At 40.9% G+C, this 26,942-nt stretch overlaps 1 protein-coding gene across 1 annotated transcript in view; it reads right to left on the bottom strand.

Moving 5' to 3' along the window:
• Positions 1–26,942, bottom strand: part of LOC126474266 (uncharacterized) — a 108,808-nt gene that overhangs the window by 14,780 nt on the left and 67,086 nt on the right. The window contains exon 5 of the mRNA XM_050101731.1: positions 13,503–13,739. Within this exon, the coding sequence (XP_049957688.1) occupies positions 13,503–13,739 (237 nt within the window). The remainder of the gene's footprint in view (positions 1–13,502; positions 13,740–26,942) is intronic.

Genomic DNA, 26,942 nt, shown 5'->3' with positions numbered 1-26,942 from the left:
GTGGTGTGTCAGTATTATTCTGAGTTCAGAAACTACTGTTCTTACGGTGCATAGAATGTTCCGTTGATATTTGCATATTTAGTACCACAACTCTTTCAATACACACGAAATTGATCCTTAATTGCTTTCATTGTATTTGCAAATTTATAAATCTCTGCCAATCTATGTTTGGATTTTGTATCAATTGAATAATTTATTACATTTTTTTGTAAATGCTGTCGCAGAAGCCGCATAGTAATTATTAGGTCAGTGCGTACGTTCGTAGTGCTCTTGTTTTGGATGTTGGTATTCTGGTTGCTATGGATTGCTTTATTGAATGCCTTTTTTATTTGTAGTTTACCGTTGCTATTGAAGTTTGCATATCGAGATAGTGAGTGTAGCTGTGGACGCTAGAAAATAGAGTGCCTATGGACAAATCGGAACATTTCCTACACAATGCTGTTTTGTCTAAAACTGACATGGTGAGAACTTGGATGTGTACAATTAATGCAGGTTAATTCTTACAAAGAAGAAAACAGCAACCAGCCACTGGCTGCGCCTTTGGACAGAGTACAGGAAGTATATGATTTTTTCGTTTTGACGTTGGTTGCTCTCCACCTTCAGGATGACTTTCGCGGTTTGATGATCGTTTAAATGCATTAATCCACAAATGTCCACGTCAGTGTACTCGAGAACTGACAAATCCGATGAACTGTGGTCATTACACCATCGTGCTACATTTGCATGCAAAGGGGGAGGTTCGAAATTTGGGTGTGTGGGTACCAACCACATGCTCTAAGCCAAAATCACAAAAATCAGCAGGTGACCATGTGTGCATCTCTGCTTGATAGTCATAAATTTGCTCATAAACAACACCGACCATTCCTATCCTATCTCTTTACTGATGACAATAAATGATTGTCTCTGTGCTAACATTGGGATACGAAAGAAATGAGTCTGCCCAAATGGTGTAGCAACTACGTATACATAGACCTGCGCGCATCCACAAAAGGTAATGCTATGCATATGGTGTAACAGCGACTCTGTGGTGCATTACGAATGCTTCCACGAGGTGTAAGCATAAGTGGCAACAACTATTGTTAACAACTGAGACGTCTTGCAGATGCAATTCAAGAAAAAAGACCAGGAAGAGTGGCTGAATTGATGCAACTCCACGACAATGGCCTCAATCATTCTGGCACACTGACAATAACAACAATACAGGACGTCGGTTGGGAAGTCACACCTTATTCACCTGGTTTTGCGCCATCAGATATTCACCATTTTCGGCACTCTATCGAACAACCTTCAAGAAGCATACTTTCGGGATGAGAATGCTCGACGAATTCTTCGCCTCAAAAGCCTGTGATTTCTATAGTCACAGAATCGAAAAGCTACCCTAGCGTTGGCAGTATGTTGTAAATAGTGAACGAGACTACATTATTGACGAGTAAAGCCTGCGTTGTTCATCTGTTGTGTCTAGCAAAGTTAAGAGAAAACGCCACGAACTTATCCACCAAACCAATATGTAGCCTCCTACATACGCTTTCATAAATCATTTTGTCTTGTTTACATCTCAGATAATTATTTCATTTAATGTTCTTGTTTTCTAATAAATAAATGAGAATAAATAATAAAGTCATTATTTAGGAGTAGAAATCCGCATGCAAACGTAAATAACACATATATCATAGAGAAATGTGAAAATACTTTTATTCAGAACAGGATACAGACAAAAAATTCAGTCTTTTTTTGGTTCTTTCAGCTTCATGTTAAACGAGGGAAAGGACTGACTTGACAATTTAGTATGAAGGAGCTCCCAGAACACGAATAGGAACACCGCCAAAGTAGATCAAGTTTGGTGAATGGCTGCTCACTGCTGCGTCTTGTTGGATTCTAGCGCCGACGGGGACACCACCGAAATTCATGGTGTTGGGATACAGGGTGAAAGGAGCAGCAGAAGTCCGTAGTGCGATGCGAGACTCGAGGCTGTCTGCAGGCTGGCCAAGTGGCAGAGACACAGGTCTGGCCTCGGCGCTCGAGTCTCTACTTGCGGACTCGACGGCGTCTGTGGCGGCGTCTGTGGCAGCGGCGGTGGAATCGGCGGCGCCGGCTTTCGCCGTGTTAATCGCTGTGTTGGATGCCAAATCCTATGCAGATTATAAGAGTTTCCGTTACCTACAGGTGCATGGTGACTTACCAGCCAAGGTACTGAGCACATCGTAGAAGAGCTCTGTAGCAAGTTCATGGTCTTAATTTAATGTTGGAAGGAAATAACATAATGTAATCTGTATGAAAACTGCGAGACAGAGAAATTAAATTCTTTGCAATAATTAACAATACGTGATACACTGATATCCCTGGGACACTGGCAGGTAGTTGTGACCCTCACTCAGTACATGCTCAGCAAACGCGGAGTCTGAATTCTGCAACCTCCAGCTCTTCATGTTCAGCCAGCCTACTTGCTATGTCTCTGCCTGACTGACCGATGTAAAATTTGTCACAATCACGACAGGTGATTTTGTATACCCCACTGTTGGGTAATAACTGGATCATCTTTGCCATTAAAGTACGCTGGGTTGTCGTGTTCTTAACATAGTAGGAAAGCCTAAACTTGCAGGCTTTCAGTATTTTAGCTACAATCTGTGATCCCTCACCTAGATATGGTAGGGTACACCAATTCTTGCAAGTAGCGGATGGGGAAGCAGATGGGGCACAGGGGAGGGGTACAATTTTCCGTTTTTGTTTCCTGTGCAAGATCTGGTCAATAAGAACTGGATTGTAGCCATTGGCTGTGCCAATAAATTTTATTGCATCTACCTCTGCTTTAAAATCATCTCTGGACATAGGGATAAATATGTGACGGTATACCATTGAGTAGAAAGCTGTAAGTCTGTGAGCTATAGGGCGTTTTGAGCAAGAAGGTATTACTGTGTCTGCAGTTGTAGTTTTTCTATAAATTTTGAAATAATTTGTGTGTGTACTGATGTCAGTAGTGGGATCTAAGAACTTTATGGGTATGTTGCCAGTCTCCATTATGAACTGAATATTTTTATGTTAACTGCTTAGGTTTTTCAAAAATGTGTTGAATTGTCTTGTAGTACCAGCCCATATACACAGACAGGACATCATCTACTTATCTAAACCAGTATTTGATATTTGCACTCCAGGTTTCCGTTTTTTGGAAATTTTGTTCAAAACGGTCGGCCAACACTGGACTAAGAGGGTAACCCACAGCTAAGCCATCTAATTCTTTATAAAGAGTCCTTTGGAACTGAAAAGCCAAGCAAGTCTGTGTGGTCAGTCTCAAGTCATTCAATTCCACAGGACTGACATTAGACTTCTGCAACAGCTCTGTCAGAATATCAATGCATTCCACCACTGGTATGTTGCAAAACAAAATGCAAACATCAAAGGATACTAATTTATCACTTTGTGAGACAGTGTGCCCCTGCCACCTTTGAAACAGAGTATTCGAGTCAACATTGTCAAAAGCTTTCTGTAAGTCTACAAATGCAAGAATCGTAGGTTTGCCTTTCCTCAACCTGTCTTCTAAGACGTAGGGCCAGTATTGCCTCACATGTTCCAACGTTTCTACGGAATCCTAACTGATCTCCCCGAGGTCGGCTTCTACCACCTTCTCCATTCGTCTGTAAAGAATTCGTGTCAGTATTTTGCAATCGTGACTTATAAACCGGTAGTTCAGCAATTTCCCCACCTCTCAACACCTGCTTTCTTTGGGATTGGAATTATTATATTCCCTTTGAAGTCCGAGGATATTTCATTTGTCTTATACATGTTGCTCACCAAATGGAAGAGTTTTGTCAAGGTTGGCTCACCCAAAGGTATCAGTTGCTCTAATGGAATGTGGTCTGCTCCCAGGGCCATGATTTGACTTAGATCTTTCAGTGCTCTGCCAAATTCTTCACGCATTATCATATCTCCCATTTCATTTTCCTCTGCGTCCTCTTTCATTTCCATCATATTGCCCTCAAGTACATCACCCTTTTATAGACCATCTATATAGTCCTTCCAACTTCTTGCTTTCCTTCTTTGCTCAGAACTGGTTTGCCATCTGTGCTCTTGATATTTATACAGGTGGTTCTGTTTTCTCCAAAGGTCTCTTGAATTTTCCTGTAGACAGTAACTATCTTACCCCTAGCGATATGAGCTTCTACGTTCTTACATTTGCTCTCTAGCCATTCCTGCTTAGCCATTTTGCCCTTCCTGACGATCTCATTTTTGAGACGTTTGTATTCTGTTTCATTTGCTTCATTTACTGCATTTTTATATTTTCTCCTTTCATCAATTAAATTCAATAAATTTGTACTAGACCTCGTCTTTTATATACTTGATTCTCTGCTGCCTTTACTATTTCATCTGTCAAAGCTACGCATTCTCCTTCTACTGTATTTCTTTCCCCTGTTCTTGTCAATCCTCTCCTAATGCTATCTCTGAAACTGTCTACAACCTCTGGTTCTTTCAGTTTATCCAGGCCCCATATTCTTAAATTCCTACCTTTTTGCAGTTTCTTCAGTTTTAATCTACGGTTCATAACCAATAAATTGTGGTCAGAGTCCACACCTGTCCTTGGAAATGTATTACAGTTTGAAATCTGGTACCTAAATCTCTGTCTTACCCCTGAATAATTTAATTGAAACCTTCCAGTGTCTCCAGGCCTATTCCGCGTATACAACCTTCTTTCAGGATCCAAGTGTTAGCTATGATTAAGTTGTGCTCTGTGCAAAATTCTACCAAACGGCTTCCTCTTCCATTTCTTACCCCAGTCTATATTCACCTACTACTATTCCTTCTGTTCCTCTTCCTACTATCGAATTCCAGTCCCCCACAAATATGAAATTTTCGTCTCCCTTAACTATCTGAATGACTTATCTTATCGCATCGTACGTTTCTTTAATCTCTTCATCATCTACGAAACTAGTTGGCGTATGAACTTGTACTACTGTTGTAGGCGTAGGCTTCGTGTCTGTCTTGGCTACAATAATGCGTTCACTATAATGTCCATAGCAGCTTATCCGTGTTCTTAATTTTTTATTCATTATTAAACCTATTCGAGCATTACTGTTATTTGATTTTGTATTTACCCTATATTCACCTGACCAGAAATCCTGTTCCGCCTGCAACCGAACTTCACTAGTTCCCATTATATCTAACTTTAACCTACCCATTGCCCTTTCTAAATTTTCTGAGCTACCTGTCCGATTAAGGGATCTGACATTCCACGCTCCGATCCGTAGAACGCCAGTTTGAGTTTCTCCTGATAATGACATCCTCCTGAGTAGTCCCCGCCCGGAGATCCGAATGGAGGACTGTTTTACCTTTGGAATATTTTACGCAAGAGGATGCCATCATCATTTAACCATGCAGTAAAGCCGGATGCCATCGGGAAAAATTACGACAGTAGTTTCTCTTTGCTTTCAGCGGTTCGTAGTACAAGCACTGCAAGGCCCTTTTCGTTGATGTTACAAGGCCAAATCAGTCCATCATCCACACTGTTGCGCCTGAAACTACTGAAAAGGCTGCTGCCTCTCTTCAGGAACCACAGGTTTGTCTAGCTTCACAACAGACACCCCTCCGTTGTGGTTGTACCTACGGTACGGCTATCTGGGTCACTGCGGCATGCAAGCCTCCCCACCGACGGCAAATTCCATGGTTCATAGAGTCAGTGGGCTTGGGGGTGGTGAGAGGGGGAGTGGGGGAGTGGGGGAGCCACGCATATCTGTATCATTTCCGTAGTGAAAATTATATTGCCCATTTATATATATTTCTGCAACGTATAAGAGGTATATATGATATTTATACACCACTTTGCAGCTTAAGTTCTAAGCTAAATACCAATGCTTCGTATTTTGAGGGATACTGACATCGTTTTCCACAGGGAAGTCGAACCTATATGTGCGAACTGTCACAAGGACTGGTGATTAATACTCATTGATATTACAAAAGAAATAAACTTAGTAGGGAACATTCCACCTTTTTGCAATGAATTACTTAAAACTTACTGAGTAAAACGAATATAACGACGACATTGCAATTAATTACTCATAGGTAACAAAATTAAGGCAAATAGACCAGGAATATGGTCTTTGGAGTGACAGAAGAGTTTTCGTAAAAGAAGGAAGAGGGTTGTACAATCTTTGACGGAACGTTAGCTTTTAAGAGATTCGAACGAAATGCCACAGACCGGTGACACAGATACGTGAAACACGCCAACTTTGGAGAAGGAAATTCTCATTATTAAGTCATCTGTACTGGCAGTTATCTCTTACGATTTTGTAAAAAACGAGGAAAGGCTAATCTGGATGATCCTGTCCAATAAAGAGAGCAAGGCAAGATCAAGTAAGTATGAAACTAACATATTCTGTGGTTAACGCTAAATCGTCGTTTGAAATTACTATTCACTATGTCTGTGTCTGAGTATTGGAATACATTTGAGCCTAATTCATTCATTTGAGCGACATTTATTTATTTACTGTTCCGTGGGACCAAATCTCCATGGTCATGGAACGAGTCAATACATGAAATTATAACACGATAGTAGAAACAGATAACATGAAATACAAGAAACGTATTCAGGCGACAATTCGTAAGATTAAATATAGAAAATCAACAATGGAACACTGGAATTTGCTTAATTTTTCAGCTCTTCCAGGAGCTCCTTGACAGAATTGAAGGAGTGAGCCATGAGCAAACTCTTCAGTTTAGACTTAAAAGCGTTTGGGCTACTGCTAAGATTTTTGAGTTCTTGTGGTACCTTATTGAAAATGGATGCAGCAGAATACTGCACTCCTTTCTGCACAAGAGTCAAGGAAGTGCATTCCACATGCAGATTGGATTTCTGCCTAGTATTAACTGAGTGAAAGCTGCTAAGTCTTGGGAATAGGCTAATATTGCTAACAACAAACGACATTAAAGAAAATATGTACTGTGAGGGCAATGTCAGAATTCCCAGACTATTGAATAGAGGTCGACAGGAGGTTCTCGAACGTACACCACATATAGCTCGAACAGCCCGTTTTTGAGCCAAAAATACCCTTTTGGAATCAGAAGAATTACCCCAAAAAATAATACCATACGACATAAGCGTATTAAAATATGCGAAGTAGATTACTTTTCGTGTTGAAACGTAACTTATTTCAGTTACTGTTCTAATGGTAAATAAAGCAGCATTTAGTTTCTGAACAAGATCCTGAACATGGGCTTTCCACAACAGCTTATTATCTCTCCGAACGCCTAGGAACTTGAACTGTTCCGTCTCGCTTATAATGCGCCCATTCTATCTGATCAAAATATCAGTTCTTGTTGAATTGTGGGTTACAAACTGTAAAAACTGAGTCTTACTGTGATTTAGCATCAAATTATTTTCCACAAACCACAAACTTATTTCATGAACTACATTATTTGATAATGTTTCAATATTACACACAAGATCCTTCATTACTAAGCTGGTGTCACCAGCAAACAGAAATATTTTTGAATCACCTGTAATACTAGAAGGCATATCATTTACATAAATAAGAAACAGCAATGGCCCCAGCACCGACCCTTGGGGAACACCCCACTTAATAGTGCCCCATTGGGACTGAACATCTCTACCACTCTCAATATTGCGGAGAATTACCTTCTGCTTTCTGTTCTTAAAGTAAGAGGCGAACCAATTGTAAGCTACTCCCCTTACTCCATAATGGTCCAACTTCTGCAGTAATATTTTGTGGTTAACACGGTCAAACACATTCGTTAAATCAAAGAAAACACCTACTTTTCGCAACCTTTTATTTAATCCATCCAAAACCTCACTGAGAATACAGCATTTTCAGTTGTTAAACCGTTTCTAAATCCAAACTGTACATTTGACAGCAAATTATGTGAATTTAAATGCTCCAGTAACATTGTATATACAACCTTCTCGATAACTTTAGCAAACACCGATGGTATAGAAATAGGTCTATAATTGTCAACATTATCCCTGTCTCCCTTTTCATAAAGTGGCTTCACTACCGAGTACATTAATCGGCCTGCAAACCGAACACTCCTAAAGGAAAAGTTACAGATATGACTAAGTACTGGGCTAACATACATAGAACAATACTTCAGTATTCTGCTAGATACCCCGTCATATCCATGAGAGTTCTTGGTCTTTAGTGATTTAATTATTAACTCAATCTCCCTCTTGTCAGTGTCATGGAGGAGCATTTCAGGTAATAGTCTCGGAACACTTTTTTCTACGAGCGCTGTATGATTCCCTGTTGGGACAAGGTTTCTATTTAGTTCACCTGCTATATTCAGAAAGTGATTATTAAATACTGTACATATATGCGACTTACAGGGTGTCTAGAAAAGGACTCCCTGATTTCAAAATTAAATATCTCAAAAACAAAGTTCGATAGAGGAATGCAGTAAACGGTATGTTTATTGTGAAAGCTGTAAGAAGTTTATACAGCAGTTTGAAATAATAGTTACAAAAGCTGCTAACAGATGGCGCTGTACGCTGTACAGCTCATATCAGCATACATAAGTGAAATAATCGTATGAAAACAATCTTAGCAAACAATCACGTCACAATGTTTTCAAAATGTTCACCATTAGCACTACAGAGGTGGTGCAAACGAAGAATGAAATTCGCCAATCACATTTCGTAGTGTCTCAACCGAAATGGATTCACATGCCACAGAGATCGCCGATTGAAGCTCGTCCAGCGTGGCGGGATGCTTCTGGTAGACCATGTCTTTCACTGTGCCCCACAAAAAAAAAAAAGTCACAGGGAGTCAAATCCGGCGAATATAGAGGCCAATCCATGCCTGCACCAGTGAACTTGGGATATTCCAAAGCAATTACTCGATTCCCGAAGTATTCCACAAGAAAGCGAAACCCTTGTTCGGTCCGATGTGGTCTGGCCCCATCTTGCATAAACCATTCAGTACCTGGTAGATCCTGTAACGCTTGCTGTGTGGCGACAAATTGTTCCAAAATTACTACGTAACGTGCATCAGTGACCGTTTCTCGAATGAAAAAAGGGCCAATAATGCCTCTGCTGCATACTGCAGCCCACACAGTAACTTTAGGAGAATACAGGGGTTTCGCTTCACACCAATATGGCTTTTCGGAACCCCAAAATCGCCAGTTCTGCTTATTCACGTATCCATTCAGGTGGAAGTGTGCTTCATCTGTAAACCAGATGCAGCCAACATCAAATCCTTCACTATCAATCATTATGAGCATCTGATTAGCAAAGGCAACCCTTTGTTGTACAGCTCGTACGGGTATGGCCCAGTGCGTTTCAATTTTGAATGGAAACATGTGTAGGCTCTTTCTCAGTATTTTATGCGTGCTGGAACGCTTCAAACCAGTCTCAGATGCAATTCTACGGACGGATGACATTGGATTTCGCTGAATAATTCCAGAAACTGTGGCGATATTTTCAGGCGTAACTGCGGTTTGCTTGCGGCCAACATGCCCCACTAGATCATCAGTTACGCTGCCTGTTCGTTGAAATTTTGCGAAGAGCGTACGAATGGTTTTCGCATCGGGTCCTTTTGGAACATTAAATCGTGCGTGAAAACTTCGCCTTGTTGCCGTAGGACTCTCTTCTAACCCGTGGTACTCTAGCACCAGAAAAACACGTTGTTCAATGGAGTACATGGTTTTAATCTCTTCCTTCGGTACGCTAACCTCCTTTCACTTTTCAATAGTGGAACTGATCGCTCTGGGCTTCGGATCACTATTTATACTAGGCATTACGTATGGCGATTGCAGCGCCATCTGTTAGCAGCTTTTGTAACTATCATTTCAAACTGCTGTATAAACTTCTTACAGCTTTCACAATAAACATACCGTTTACTGCATTCCTCTATCGATCTTTGTTTTCGGGATATTTAATTTTGAAATCAGGGAGTCCATTTCTGGACACCCTGTATCAGTAACACGGACATTCCCACTACGCACTGATTCTATATCCTCGACCTGTCTCTGCAGACCAGCCACATCCTTTACGACTGACCATATGGTTTTAATTTTATCCTGAGACTTAGCTATTCTATCTGCATACCACATACTTTTTGCCTTCCTAATAACTTTTTTAAGCACCTTACAATACTGTTAGTAATGGGCTGCTGCATTTAGATTTTGACTGTTTCTAACGTTTTGATATAATTGCCAGTTTGTTCTACAGGATATTCTTATCCCTCTAGTCAGCCACCCAGGCTACCTGCTTGTGCTAGTACCCTGTTTTGTACATTCTAACGGAAAGAAACTTTCAAAGAGCACGAGAAAAGTCTTGAGGAAAGCATTATATTTATCGTCTAATGTATCAGCACTATAAACGTCTTGCCACTCTTGTTCCTTGATAAGGTTTACAAAGGTCTCTACAGCAACTGGATCAGCTTTCCTAAAGAAGTTGGTAACTATATTTAACATGTGTTACAGCACAAAAATCTTTTAGAGTAAAACTTGTGCATCATGATCTGAAAGGCCTTCACTTATTTGCTTACAGAATGCCCTTCTAGTAATGAGGAATAAACAAAAATTTTGTCTATGGTTGATCTACTGTTCCCATGCACTCTCGTTGGAAAGAATACGGTTTGCATAAGATTATATGAATTAAAGAGGTCTACCAGCATCCTTTTCCTTGCACAGTCACTTATACAATTAATATTGAAGTCACCACATATAACTAACTTTTGTATTTCCTATAAAGTGAACCAAGAACCTCCTCTAGCTATAGCAAAAATGTTGTGAAATCGGAGTCTGGGGATCTATAAATAACAACAGTTAGAAGTTTAACTCCACTAAATTTAACCACACCTGCACAACATTCAAACGCCATTTCAGTGCAGTACTTTGAAACATCAATTGACTCAAATGGGATACCGTTTTTCACCTACATGGCTACTCCCCCATACCGCAAAGAGCTCCTAGAAAAGTTGCCAGCCAACCTGTATCCTGATAAAGGAAGCCTCTGAATTATCTCCTTATTTAAGAAGTGTTTAGATATAATAAAAATTTCAGATCAACATCTATAAGCAGTTCACTAATTTTATCTCTAATACCTTGTATATTTTGATGAAATATACTAATTCCCTCGTTACTCGGATACCTAAGCTTTGTCGAAAGTGGTTTCTTTGTTAGAGAGACTTCCCTTAAGCAGGAATACCACCTATCAGCTGACTTCAATCTAAAAAAGGTACAGCTCTAACACCCACTACTACTGGAATTTTCCCATGAGTGATCCCACCACCCCCACCTATTCTGTCACTTATAAATTTTGCCAACCTCCCCTTTCCACACCTGTTGAGGTGCAGGCCATGTCTAGTGAAACCCGTCCTGCTGATAGACTCCACCGACACCATTGAAATGTGACACATGCCTTCTGTCATCAGCGCACCCCCAAGTCTCATGTTATTACGTTTCATGGCTGTATTAAGACGAGGCCGATCGTGACGCTGAAACAGTTCCACGAAATGGACATTCGTGTTACCAGTCTGAGTGGCTATCTTTTCCAGGTCACCATCTATGTCATACTCCCCATCCCTATCAATACTATTACCATCCCCACCCACAATCACTACCTGATCCTCTTTAGTAAAATCCCTACATAACCCCCCTATGTTAACAGTCACCTGAGCCAATCCTGCGTTAGGCTTCACAATGCTGGTGACCTGGTACTCACTCCCCAACACTTCCTGCAACTGCTGGCCTACACCTCTACCATGAGAACTACCTAACAGGAGAACCTTCTTCTTTCTCTTAGACTTTGCAACTGTCCTAGCCACCGTAACTGCTGAGGTCTGCGGCATACTTCTTACATCTACAGCTACTAGAGATTCCTCTCCACTAGACTCTGACAGTTGGTCATATCTATTGCAAACACCAATAGTAAAATTATCTTAAAATCTCCTTCTCCTAGCAGATCTCTTGCCAACAGCCAGCTCCCATTCCTCAACCCCCTTCTCCCTCCTCATCCTATCTAGCTCCTCCTGTGCGTTTTTCAACTGCACCTGAAGGGCACAGATCTTACGCTCCTGCTCCTCTATCAACTTACTCTTGCTACCTAACCTGCAGTTCCAGGAGAGGATCTCACCAGAATGCCCACTGCATTCCCCCCAGTGAAAATACCTCGAACAAGTCTCACACCGAAATCCACTACTCACGAACCTATGGTAAAGCCCACACCTCTCACTCATGGTAAAATTTTACAGTTATTGAAACAAGAAAACTACTTTATCGAAGTTCCGCTAGTACCATAAGAAGATTTTAGAAAGCTGACTACAATAATCACAAAATTACTCTACAAGGGAAGTTACTACTTTTATTAACAGTATTAATAAACAGCAAATGAGAATATAACAAAAGACTAACACAGAAAAAAAATCAAACGTCTAATGACACAGTAACGAAACTGAAAACAGTTCACAAAAATTTCTTCTGAAATTATTTCACCAGAAAACACCAAGAATACCGGTTGAAGACTACTAAAGTTCCTAAATAAACCACTATACACAAACAAATAATTAGAACTTAGCTGTCGATGCGCCACTGTAGCTGCAACTGGTCAGCGCGGAATGTAAACACAGGTAAGAGGTTAAGTTGCTCGATACGAAACACTCACAAATATCAGGTCACAACACAAGAAAGGCGGAGGTGAATGAAGAAACCACTAATAAGTCACTTATATAGTAAATATTACCACAAAAACCGTTAAAATATGTATCTGAAACCTAAAAATATATGAAAACTTAGAGAACGATCACCCACGTAGTCACGCGCTTATCACGTCACATGATGATTCCTAGATAGTTTTGTTAGTTGAATTTTGGAAGCCATCTTATAATTGTGTTCTTCACCAAAACACGAATTAGGAGGGATATTCCTCGCAGGAACGGCTGAAATCAATCTAGCAAATGTCACAACTCGGCTCAGGACTTCAGTTTATTCTGATCTCTCTCTTTCTAAAGCACTACCACACCCATCCTGTCGCAGGATAGCCACAGGTAATTATAACAACCAAGCAAATTCCTAAGATACACCAATTTCTACAAGTAAATAGACAAAAAAAATCAATTTTCAAAGTATAATGTGATCTATTTAGCAGGGGCGAGACAGAGAAAAAAAATTCTTTGCAGGAATTAACAATACGTGATACATCGATATCCCAAGTTAATAATCTGAAAAATGTCTTCCACATGGAAGAAAGTTCATGCTGATTTTAATTATCGTACCTTACTAAGATCGTTGAGTGACAAATATTCGGGAGCCGATACGTAGATGGTAGGCCGATTAAGCATAACTGCCTCTTGGGCAGTATTCATCACGTTGCCGAAGAAACCGCCGTTGTCAGGTGAGACAAAAACAGGGTGCAGACCAGTAACTGGGTTTCTCATCGGGTAACCATGTTGCGGACTCGTGACAACGGAACTCAGAACAGGATACGTGGAAGGGACGCCAACATCGGAAAGGAAACAGAGTACAGATGAACTAAATGGAAAACTTAAGTCCCCACTGCTGACGGGAAGGCTGCTAGGTGAAGTGTAAATAGGTAACTGGGTAGACTTGACGGTGTGGAACGGGTAATAAGGATTCGGATAGACAGGTAGGTTGCTAGATGCAACGCCGATGAGGGATCTGTCCTGAAGGTCTGCACTTCCGGATGTCTTCACGTTTGATACCTGCGGCGTCGCACTGGGCACATCATCAAGGATGTTAGGTCTGGCTGCAGCAACTGCGAACAATGCCAGCAGGATTCTCTGTGAAAAAAAAAAATACAATTTGCTTCATTAATCTCGATGAACTTAAAAGTCTCCAAGTACACTGCCATCACGCATTACTGTTGCCATCTCTGCTTACTGTACAAAGGGGAGGCAACTAGTAACTACTGCGTTCTTGTAACTGGTCGTGATTACTGCCGACTGAATCCATTCCATGGACACATGTAGTCCAAACACACACAGTCACGTACAAGCCAACTTATTCACCGCGCGCAAAAACACATACACACTCACTCACACACACACACACACACACACACACACACACACACACACACATGCGCACTCTCGCACAGTAAGAAGTATGCAGCTCTGTTTAAACTAATAACAGTTAATTTAAAACTGAACCAACAATTTACTACTGACAACTTTACTACATCAGAAAGAGCATAATCATTAGATCATTATGTCAATGATGTCGGAATTTTGAAACGTGTAAAAATTGTTTAAAATGCTGTAATTAGATACAGCTAACATAAATTTCAAAGAGGAATACTGGGGTATGAAAGTAAAGCCAATAACACACGGCATTCTGAGTACTGCGTCTGTTGATAAATGTAATTAAAATAGTTTACTGCTTCACTCACTCGTTTATTGTACCACTACGGTTAGGATAGTTCACACTATCGTGTTCCGGAATGTAGCAACACAAATTTCGATATTATCTGTAAGTCTAAAGTAGTGTTCTCAACGATCCTTTACCTTCGAATCTATTAATGCAGCAGTAGGCTGTGACTGGCAATAAATGGTTTCTTAAGTGCAGCAAGATTGAAAACATTCTGCACCGTCTATAGCCAATGTATAAAAGGTGAGGGAAAATATAAGCGAGTTAAATTAGCAGCTGTATCTCTGTTGGGTAGGGACATTACAGAAAATAACATATCGTAGAAACGAACATGTTAAGAAAAAGTGTGATCAGGAAGACACTCTGCCTTAACGAAACTGCACCAGGTGTGAAAATGTTCAGTGAAGCCGATGGTGTCTTCAAGATCCAGAGTATCTCTACGTTAAGGATAAATTTACTTCTTCGGACAATCTCGTGTTTTTTGTACGCTGATGAAATTACTGCCCCAAGTGGGAATAGGAAAATTTATTTTAATGACAAGATACATGGGATATAAGCCGTTACTGAATTTATTAATTGTAATTTTGTGACCTACTGATGCAGTCATATCAGAAAGAAACAAATACGCAGCTGAAATTGAGATATTACACAACTGCGCAAGGTACTCACCAGAGTCCTCATGTTTGCTGACGAAGTGTAACAACGCTGTTCTGTGCCGCTGAGTCGCTGACCTGAGAGCTTAAATAGTCGTGGACGGGGATGGCGCACTGCCCGGTGCACCATTATCTCTCACGTCCTGGTTCCTCTTTATCTCGTTCACAGCTAGGTCTACGCAATCTGTAGTTTCGCACATGAGCTGATAAGCTACGTTTCCCCACGCTCGTATGGCAGAAATCTGCACGTATGAGTGATAAGCCTCTGACATCAGAGTTTCAATTCATCTGTTAACTTCGTCACATAACTCTCCCTACCTCATTCGCTATTAGTGTTATGATCTCCGAGTGCTTCCACTCACCGGAGAAATAATCAGCTAAATGTGTTCGTCGTTTATTCGTAGATTACAGAACACCACCTGTCTGCTTTGTTTTGCAGTTCTTTACTTTTGTCAGTACAGATATACACCAATGTGATACGTCGCTTTCTTAAGTCCGTATTTTCCGGTCTTAACTTTCTTGTTGACTATGTGATTGACTATAGGAATGAGTGAGGTGGCATTAGCTATATGACTCGTTTCTTAGTGAATCAGATTTGAATAGGCCGTCATCTTGATTTCCGTCTTAGCTGTTCTCTTAAATCATTCTCTTCAGCTGAAAGGGACTCTCCGCTTCTTTCCCGTCAATAACTTTCTGTGTTACTATGAAACTGTGATCTGTTTCACCAGCTTCCCAAACAAGCTACAAATCGTAGTGGTTCAGAGCTTCGCGGTCCGGAGTATTAATGCAAATAGATGGCTGTAACCCAGCATTATTATGGTATGAAGACAGTAAGTATGATGAGCCCTGATGGCCTGAAACTTCCATTATAACAGAACGCACTAATTCCGCTAACAACTGTGTTAATTCTTTACATAACAGCATATACAGTGTATCCCCAGAGCCTTAGCGTCAAGCCGAGACGCAGTAGCTGATCCACTGCTGAGTTATGCACGGTTGAAAACGAATGTTAGAGGAGGTGCTGGGTCTTGATTGCGACAGAAACTTTGGAATTATTGAGTGCAGTAGAAAAATTTCAGAAAGGGGTACTTACGTTCCTCAAGACTGGATTGATGTACCCACCAAGGCGTCAAGACGGTTTGAGGAAGTGAAAGTGGGTGACAAGGATTTTGTCACACTAGACGTGATTGAACAATTTTTTCTAAAATCTGTATAGGGAATTCAAAAAATGCTGTGGTTGCACTTCAAAAAAGATGAACCATGGATATTGTTTTACAAATGTATCTTCAATGAAGATTTTGGATTCTACACCTACAATATGAAAGCAAAAAGCATTGGGAGATATGTTCAGATACTCCCAAGACTAACTCACAGAACAACTCCGCCAAAAATTAAGGAAAAAAAGTACAAAGACTTACTGAACCGTCTACCATTTGTGCCTCCTGCGCATCATAGTCTTTACACAGAACTCAGTTCTGCAATCCCTCCACAAGAGGAAAGAAATCGATTAATCATGCAGAGGGAAACCACAAGAGAAACCAATAAGTGTCGGTCCTTGTCAGGAGCACGTGCAGCACACCATCAAGAACAGTCGATAATATTGAGTGATAACTCGGAAGGTGAAAATGACAATATTTTTGACAGTGATTCAGATTTAGAGTGCAATAATAGAAGAAAATTATTATAGTTGCTTCCATTACTTTCCATAATTTATTTTTTTTAATCAAAAGGAAAGATTAGGCATTTTCAGTTTTCCTATAATTTGCAAAGAACCATTTTTCTAGATTTTTTCAACATTAATTATTGCTGTATTTAATGTGCATAATGTATTATGATTCATAATAAATTAAATAATCTGAAAATACTTTTAATATTTCTTTGAGATCATACCTTTCTAACTCTCACTTGAAAGCCTAGGGGTACAAATTATCAATGACAATTGTTAAATGACAAATTTTTTGGTGTAGAAATATGAGGGACACAAACATAAATCTATATCTTCAAATGATATGCAATTATGTTTTCTATATTTATGTCCTAGAATTAACTATTCAACTTTAACTTTAAACTTTATTAACTCAAAACTAACTTTTTGTCTCTTGTACCCCTTGGCCTCTCACCTCCTCATATAATAACAGAAAAATAAGTATACAAACAACATTTTAACATATCAGTATTTTAGTTGGAATACGTTTTGCCTCTGAAACAAGGCTCCAGTATGACAACTTGTAACGCAACGGCGATACATTTTCGTTGTCATAGTATGTTGGCAATATCTGAGATTAATAATTATTTCGTTGTGAATATGCGAAGAGTGACACTATAAGATCATCTAGAAGAATATTGTGAATAGCAGTTGAAGACATTCTTTCGTTGCTATACGCTTCCGTACGTAAAACATTCATATTTGTCAAGTGTGGTCTCTTCCCGAGGAAACAATAATGTTCTATATTGAAAAGAGTGGTATTCAGATATGATATTGCCACGCCGTTAGGCCTATGAACTGACGTACTTTTTTCGTGGCCGTTTCAATTTGTGGAACGCCTTTCCTTCAGGAGAGACCAAAGAGACGGTGTAAAGTTAGCAGGTGGGCTGGTTGTTTCCGTTTCCGGCACGCCTTTTCTTTTGAATGGGGAGTGCGGTAGCAATCTGAAGTGGGAGAAGTAGCCAGCTAGCAGTGATTGAGTAAAATGATGGAATGGTGTATTCTTCAAAACTTTAATGGTTTGTGCTGCCATTGGTGAAATTTATGGAGGAAGGTGATAATTAGTACTTCTGCAGTAATAAGTCCTCTCACGTAAATTTTAGCTATAGATCCAAGATATTTCCGAGCAAAATTATGGTGCTGTAATAAATGTATCATCTTATTTCAAGAATGGTTCCCAAAATTAGACAATATGCTCTGTCTAAGCAATATGAGACGTGAAGGTACGGTGGATGCAATTTTGCACCACATTCTCATCTGCATTGTTCTTCACAGGAGCTACTGACAGTTAATCTGGTAACACACAATGAAGTTTCCACTCTTGAGGAGTATGCGCTGATATGAAACTTCCTGTCGGAGTAAACTGTATGTCGGATTGAGACTCGAACTCGGGACCTTTGCCTTTCAGGAGCCAGTACTCTACTGCCGGAGAACGTCTGCGATGTTTGGAAGGGATGAAATGAAGCACTGATGGAAGTAAAGCTGTGAGAACGGGTTCTGAATCTTGTACAAACGTTCATGTGTGTGGATTCCTAAGCGACCAAACTTCTGAGAGGTCATCGGTCCCTAGACTTACACACTACTTACACTTATTTAATCTAACTTATGCTAAGAACAACACACTGTAATATAATAAAAATATTTTAAAAAATTTAAATGATGGAATGACATTGCCTCGTCTATTGTAGACATTGTATCGCCAAGGTTATTCTGTTGTGGAGCGTCGCTATCGTTTGTCACTCTGCGACACTCATCTTTGATCTACTTAAACTTTCTGCAGTATGCATGCATGGCGCCTGAACTTCAATTGTTCGATCTCGCAGTTCTAATCCATCTTGGCTGGTTGCGTTTTCGCCATCGCTATCAACAATGGGCATATATTTTTCGGCCGTGTTATATGAATTTGCAAAAAATGGAAATTTCACAAAAATGTTAAAAATTTCATACACTAATTATTACACTTGATAAATGTAAATTCCGTAATGTCAAAACCTGTTTTACGCCTATTATGATGCTCAAACTATTGTGTCACAAATCTTGTATGTTTTACTGTCAGTGCGTATCATACTGAAAAATTTCTCTAAATTTTTCGCCAGTAAAATTCAAGGAAGGAAATAATGAGGAAATGGTTTCTATCTACATCAAAAGAGGCGTTACGAAGCATAACCATTCAAGCAACTTGCGTAGCCGTCCTACCTTTGCTGCGCCGAATAAAACAGCTTAGTACGGAAAATTTTACGTGATCTGGTTCCAATTCTCACTCCTTTCGAAATGTTTCTCCTCGATTTTAGCCTTTTTGTAGTACTTGTTCATAGTCGTGATTCATGCAAACAGAAAATACAGACAATTAGTTTTTATGACTAATAAAAATGTCATAGAAATTTCTTACGATAACAATACTTAACAAACCCTACTTACAACTGGGTTTCTGAAGTCGTGGCACTTAGGTCGACTGCAATGAAGAGAGAATATTAGTGCAATTGCATTATTGTGAAATGTTCAGCGCGAACAAAATTAAAATTGTGCTATTGTTCATTCACTTTGCCTTGGGTCGTTACTTTTTCTGTGTCCATATATATATCGTCTTCTGAAATCTTCATCTTCTGTTAATTTTACGAAAATATGACCGCGGACTTCTTTTCCTCCATTTCAATTGTAGATGCAGGCAGCCGACTCCAGGGAACACCAGTAACTCCCAAGATGATACAAAATATGAAGGAATTTTTCTTGACTTGGTTCTATTTCATATTAATAAAAATGCTCAACACTGTTATTAAGCCGTCTCTTATTCACAAACACATATGATAGAAAAGACTCGTAGCCCATCATACTCCGAGCAGTACAGCGTAACAAAAACTTCTATATGCGAGAGAGGCTAACTGAGTGTGTCTAAAAAACGAAATCATATACAAATAATTGAATGAAAGTCCCTTCATTTGTCTGCGCCCCACCGCGCATTCACTATTAACGTCTTTGCTAATGCTTATGATCGATCGGTGTTTCAATATTTTCTTTTTTTTTAATATAAATATTAACTTAACGGTATCCTAGGGGTCCTTCGTCACGTACCTACACAACACACACACACGTGCCCGAGGGAGGACTCGAACCTCCGGCAGGAGGGGTCGCGCATTCCGTTTCATGGCGCCTCAAACCACTCGGCCACTCCGCGCGGCTGTGAATCGTGCTTGGGTAGCTCAGTCGGTAGAGAACTTGCCCCCGAAAGGCAAAGATCTCGAGTTCGAGTCTTGGTCCGGATCGTAGCATTAATCTGCTAGAATGTTTCTATCTCCCAATAACCTGTGTAACAAGGAAGTCAAACTTTTGTGAAGAGTGCCTTATTTCGAGACCTCGCGTCCTTGGCAAGACGGGGCGTGCAAGAGGTGTGGTCTGTGAAGACGTTGGGAGGCGACTTGGACGTAGAGATACTTGGAGGGAGGACAGGGAAACAAAGGCGGCTTAACAACGCCGGAGGGTGACGGTCGCCTCGGCCTGTGGTGCGCCCGTTCTGTGGATCCTGAGGTCCGTTGCCTGGTGTGTAACCCGAGCAAGTGGGGCGCGCTTCTGTGGCGGGTAATTCAGGCAACGTAAACGGATCAAGGTGGAACCGCCAGACAAACAGGAAGGCATTGGTCGTCAGTGTCCGTGGAATTCTTCCGCCAGACATTCCTTTGGGGAGCAGATCCATTACACGCACTCAGGAGGACTCTGGAGGATGCAGACTTCTTGTCTGACTTTTCAGCATTATGCCTGGTGCGCAACTGTCAGAATTTTCCTACCTGGTAATGCCTCGTACTCAGTGTGTAAAAGTCCATGGTAATATAGTTGTGCGGGTGTGTGCCTGTTTCTTTTCTGAGACCGTTCCCAAGATGGTCACTCCGTCCTATATCGATGTGTGCTGAGAGCTGTTTATTACGACCCACCGAGGATTTGGTAGTAAAGGTATTAACAATCAGATCACAATCATCGCTCAGCCATCCTAGCTTGAAGTGCCATCCCTGCGAATTTTTCTGAATAGTATTTAAATTTAGTGTTCCTTTTCTTTAAAGACCGTTGCAGTAAATAAATGCCGTGTGGCTAGGGCCTCCCGTCGGGTAGACCATACGGCGGGTACAAGTCTTTCGAGTTGCCGCCACTTATTGCGACTTGCGCGTCGATATGGATGAAATGATGATGATGAAGACAACACAACACCCAGTCCATGAACGGAGAAAATCTCCAACCCAGCCGGGAATCGAAATCGGGCAGTTAGATATTCCGTCACACTGACCACTCAGCTATCACGGATTGGCACCGTTGTGATGCTGATAGTGTATTTTTCTATTTAAACGTGTATTTCTTTAACACTTTAGGTCTTGAAGAAATTTTACTAGTAGTTTATTCCTTTGGTAATGATGTTAGTAAACACGCTTGTATCCTAAGTGTGGGGCTGCGCTAGTTCTATTTTATCACCATGGAGCCCCAAACTATTGTCTCCACCCTTCTGTCGGGTTTACCGCCTTTAGATTGTTCTCTACAAAGTATTTATTGGGCTGTCTTAAGGTATTTGAGTGAGCCATTACACTGTGCTGCCTTGTCTGTTAGAAAGCTGTTATGCCAGCGTTTACGGCTCTAACTTTAATTAGGAATTAATAATCATCTGTTTTCTGTAGAGTATTTTTAGACTTTTTTAAGTTTGCAAAGAGTTCTGGACTACCTCTTTGTATAAGTTAATCTTCATTTGTTACATCTTGTTATTTGCCCGAATGTTATGCCGATCTTTTTTGGGAGGGGAATTATCCTGTGTTTATCATAACCTTTTACTTAGTACGTTTTGTCTTGTTAAGTTTTGAAAATGCTCTTGAACCATCATTGTGTTTTAAGATGATTACTACAGTGTGCTGTTTTGTTATATGAGAGAGCGTGACGCCGGCCCAGCAACTGCGGGTTTCCGTAGTGGTTTACCACAGTAGCTCCTTTTTCGCAAAATTTCTTGGCACACTTAATTTGGTCAATGAAATAACAGCCGCTCACCCTGCCGCGATCCCTACAATGGGCTTAATGTGTCGCTTTGTAATACAAGTTGATGCGCACCAGGTTAATTGTTTGTTCCGGCATGAACTTTAACGAAAGTTGCTAGGGTTCTGGCATTGCTGGCTGTTTAATCATCTAAAACTAACCAGATATTGCGACTGAGCCTGAAATGTCAGTAAATGTTCATGTGTGTGAGGATCTGTTCGGGTGTTCTAGAGAGATGTAGCCTGTGTACTTGGGGTGCCGTTTTTGCGGCGTCAAAATTTTTTCGAGACGTCGAGGCATGTCATCAGACACTGAGTGGTTTGTTTATAGGTTGTTATATGTGTGAATGCTTCCTTTCCTGTTAAAGTGCTTCTTTACAAGTAATTTTCTCCAACCCAAGCACTGATGTTTTAACAGTTCGTTTAGACTGGTATTGGTATCGCTCAGCACTTAGTTCTAAAACTGGGACTAATGTTTTCTAGTAGCTTTACTTAAAGCAAACGCAGAAAGTTGATAACCTGTTCAGACACGTAGTAAAATTTTCAAATAAATTATTTCAAATCAAGGATTAATATTATTGTAATGTACCATAAAGCAAGCTTTCGTGTGACCCGCTACTATTTGATCCAAAACAAAATTAATGTTTTTTGTAATTCTTTCAAAGGAAAGATGAATATTTTGTATTAATTAGCCTGAATACAAGGTTTAATAAATACAGTTAAAAGTTGGTTGAGTCTCTAACGATATTCACTACCCTGTTCACCCAGACCTTCCGTTCCCAAGGGAACCAGGCATGGAAGTCGTGTATTATTTTGTCAAAAAAAAAACTGTGGTTTTTGTCCTCTTGGCTTAAGTACAGTAACAGTTAATGCTCAAAAGTATTGCCTTCATATTTCAATTACGTTATATTTACTTTGATTGAATCCTATCTTGATATCATTATTTGTGAAGTTGAAAAGTAACTGCATGTTTATGTTGTTCGATTACTTGAAAAAGTGGGTATGCAGAACGTTGATGGGACAAATTGTAACAGTAATTGATTTAATTTATTTGCTTCGTTTCTCAGACTGGAGTAAATTCGCCCTGGAAGAAATAACTAGCTACATTTATGTTTTAAAAATTTCGTAAAGTGATTGTTCAAAAGGAAGTTAAATTTTTTTATTATGTACAGGTGACCAGTATTAAAAGGCAGAACTATTTATCCCGAAAAAAATTCTTTAGGTGGGTTGGTTTTGGTTCCTGATTCTATGATAAATACTGGCACCCTATTTTAGTGCGAAACGTTACACGTAGAAACAACAGTTAAAGGTGAGGAGTGAAGTGATGTGTCAAACCATGTTTCCGGATAGAACGATAATCCAGTTTTACAGAAAATGCTCCGGAATAAGTAACACAGCCGAAATAATATTCAAACACGTTTACATATGGTTATCAGGTCTCTGAGGCGTAAACAGTCACAAATGTAAAACGTGAATATGACACTTTTGGCCGGGAGACCCCTTCTAGTTGTGTATTGCCAACTAGTACATGTCTTTTTGACTGACATCACTTTGGCTATTTGCTCGTCGATGAGATGAAATGATGATGACAACACACACGTACACACACACACACACACACACACACACACACAGTCTTGAGCAGAAGAAAATCCCAGACACGGCGGAGAATCGAACCTGGGGACCTGTAATCGACAGATACCAACGCTAACGATTAGACTATGGGTACATGACTACCGCAATGTGAATTTCGTTACTTTTTACGATTCCGTAGTTTGACGATGTAAAATCCATTTCATGTTGCTAAAACGTCATGCAGTTTTGCGGATGCGACCAGCCACTCGTAATAAATTGCGACAGAAGTTCACTGTACTTACGAACAGAGTAGAATTGTGTTCAGCAGCGTAGCGTCGTTGTAAATTATCTGCAGCAGCAGATGTCGTGAGATGAACAAAAAGACATTTTACTTAGGTTTCTGCACTAATTTACAAATGACTTGAATATTCTGCTGGAAAACTGATTTAATTCTTTTTCTCTTCTGTTAAGGGAGTCATTCTTTCGAAATGTGGTGCTACAGAAGAATGCTGAAGATTAGGTGCGTATATTACATAACTAATGAGTAGGTATTAAATAGAATTGGGGAGAAGGGGAGTATGCGGCACAACTTGACAAGAAGAAGGGACCGGCTGGTAGGACATGTTCTGAGGCATTGGAGGGCAGCGTGGAGGGTCAAAATCGTAATCAAATGATGAATACACTAAGCAGATTCAGAAGGATGTAGGTTGCAGTAGGTACTGGGAGATGAAGAAGCTTGCACAGGATAGAGTAGCACGGCGAGCTGCATCAAACCACTCTCAGGAGTGAAGACCACAACAACAACACCATGGGAGTCATTAGCCTCAGTCGTTTTCATATATCAAGACCCAGACCAATCACCAGCATGAGGCCCAGACCAATCACCAGCATGAGGTGAGAGTCTGGTGGTGAGAGTGTATTGGCTTTCTTTGGGGTGCCGGGAGAAAGTCCGGGCCTTTCTTCGTGCCTGGCTGAAAGGAAAACTCTTAGCGACTTAATCCAGCCTTCTCGCCATTTTTGAAACAGCGTTAATTGACTGGCTCTGCAGCATCGATTTTTCTAGAGCTTTCAGGAACTTCTTATTGTTCAGAGAAAACCTGAGAGCAACTGATGGCCGCGCTTCTTGTACTGTTCTGGTTAGCTCATCGGCCCTCATTTTTAAGAGATGCTGGGCGTTGGCTAGTTGCTGGCCTTCCATAAACAACGGATCCAGAACAATCACACGGGTGGTAGGGGGTGGGGGGGGGGTGGATTTAAGGGGGGCGGAAGTAGTGAAACTTTTGCGAGCGACGCTTGGAGACAGCAGCAGCCAGTGAGTATACATGTTTCTGATGGATAGTGTTAGCTTTTAAATTGGAATGTACACATGCTGTACAGTGGGGCGATCAGTATGGTAGAAAATGAACACACTTGCGATCGCAGTTTAGACACTTTTATTGTTCCAAGGTCACCGGTTTCAACAGTCTTACGTTCCCATCATCTGATCTTATGCAACATGCTGTAAAGCAGTCATATTACTAGGGCAGTTCAATAAGTAATACAACACATTTTTTTCTGAAACAGGGGTTGTTTTATTCAGCATTGAAATACACCAGGTTATTCCCCAATCTTTTAGCTACACAACACTATTTTTCAACGTAATCTCCATTCAATGCTACGGCCTTACGCCACCTTGAAATGAGGGCCTGTATGCCTGCACGGTACCATTCCACTGGTCCATGTCGGAGCCAACGTCGTACTGCATCAATAACTTCTTCGTCATCCGCGTAGTGCCTCCCACAGATTGCGACCTTCATTGGGCCAAACATATGGAAATCCGACGGTGCGAGATCGGGGCTGTAGGGTGCATGAGGAAGAACAGTCCACTGAAGTTTTGTGAGCTCCTCTCAGGTGCGAAGACTTGTGTGAGGTCTTGCGTTGTCATGAAGAAGGAGAAGTTCGTTCAGATTTTTGTGCCTACGAACACCCTGAAGTCGTTTCTTCAATTTCTGAAGAGTAGCACAATACACTTCAGAGTTGATCGTTTGACCATGGGGAAGGACATCGAACAGAATAACCCCTTCAGCGTCCCAGAAGACTGTAACCATGACTTTACCGGCTGAGGGTATGGCTTTAAACTATGGCGCCACTCCATTGATTGCCGTTTTGTTTCAGGTTCGAAGTGATGAACCCATGTTTTATCGCCTGTAACAATCTTTGACAAGAAATTGTCACCCTCAGCCACATGACGAGCAAGCAATTCCGCACAGATGGTTCTCCTTTGCTCTTTATGGAGTTCGGTTAGACAACGAGGGACCCAGTGGGAACAAACCTTTGAATATCCCAACTGGTGAACAATTGTGACAGCACTACCAACAGAGATGTCAAGTTGAGCACTGAGTTGTTTGATGGTGATCCGTCGATCATCTCGAACGAGTGTGTTCGCACACTCCGCCATTGCAGGAGTCACAGCTGTGCACGGCCGGCCCGCACGCGGGAGATCAGACAGTCTTGCTTGACCTTGCGGCGATGATGACACACGCTTTGCCCAACGACTCACCGTGCTTTTGTCCACTGCCAGATCACCGTAGACATTCTGCAAGCGCCTATGAATATCTGAGATGCCCTGGTTTTCCGCCAAAAGAAACTCGATCACTGCCCGTTGTTTGCAACGCAGATCCGTTACAGACGCCATTTTAACAGCTCCGTACAGCGCTGCCACCTGTCGGAAGTCAATGAAACTATACGAGACGAAGCGGGAATGTTTGAAAATATTCCACAAGAAATTTCCGGTTACTTCAACCAAAATTGGCCGAGAAAAAAAATGTGTTGCATTACTTATTGAACTGCCCTCGTACATTCCATTATATCAAAGCATAACAGGCCCTCCCCCGTGTACATATCTTGATAAAATTCCAGCTGATAAAAGACACACAGCTGGTAAAACGCACACGGATGCAAAAAGCAGACAGTTGAAATTTCGTATCACTCAAGCATGCCGGTGGCGAACATCATATAATCCAGCGACACAGCACTACGCTCATATCTGAGTCCTAAGCTCAGTGTAGTGCTGTTCGCCAAGTTATTGACGTGTGAAATTGTTGCGGCAAGTGAGGCCGTTGGCTTGCTAAGTGATAAAGCTGCTGCATCAACCTCGGACAGGGACAGAAACCGGAAATCTTGTGCGACTTTTTGAACATGAAAAATGTTGTCACTCCTAAGTTCCTCAACAACTGACACCCTTTCAAAAACTCCGCCAAACCGAGGCAGCAGATGAATTGTTGCAGCTATATCAGGTCAATCAAAGTGTTTTCCTTAGCTTTCCTAACACCATGGAAAAGTGCTCAATGTATCGCTATGACCTCAAGACAAAGGAGAAATACAAGCAATGGAATCAGCTGCATTCACCATGGCAGAAAGAGACGAAGACCTAACATAATCGGAAAAGGAAGAGGCGATGTCTTACGGTACTGTCTAGATTAATACATTATGTGACAGCTGGTCTTGGCCCGTATGGTGCGTAATTGCATAAAATCAAGAGACAAGTAAATGATAGCTGGGCCTGCAGAAGTGTGAGCACGCTGAACACACGCTGTGGGTTTGTGCGCTCTTTGAAGGTGAGACACGTATTAGGTGTCAGTCGTTAAGGACGCTGAATCCAAAATCGCGCTTAGAAACGCATAGACATGGTGCATGTTGGGATATACT

Source organism: Schistocerca serialis, chromosome 4 (genome assembly GCF_023864345.2).
Source record: "Schistocerca serialis cubense isolate TAMUIC-IGC-003099 chromosome 4, iqSchSeri2.2, whole genome shotgun sequence".
In the NCBI taxonomy this organism is placed as follows: domain Eukaryota; kingdom Metazoa; phylum Arthropoda; class Insecta; order Orthoptera; family Acrididae; genus Schistocerca; species Schistocerca serialis.
Note: the sequence above shows the minus strand (reverse complement) of the source record. Positions and strands in the feature narration are given on the sequence as shown.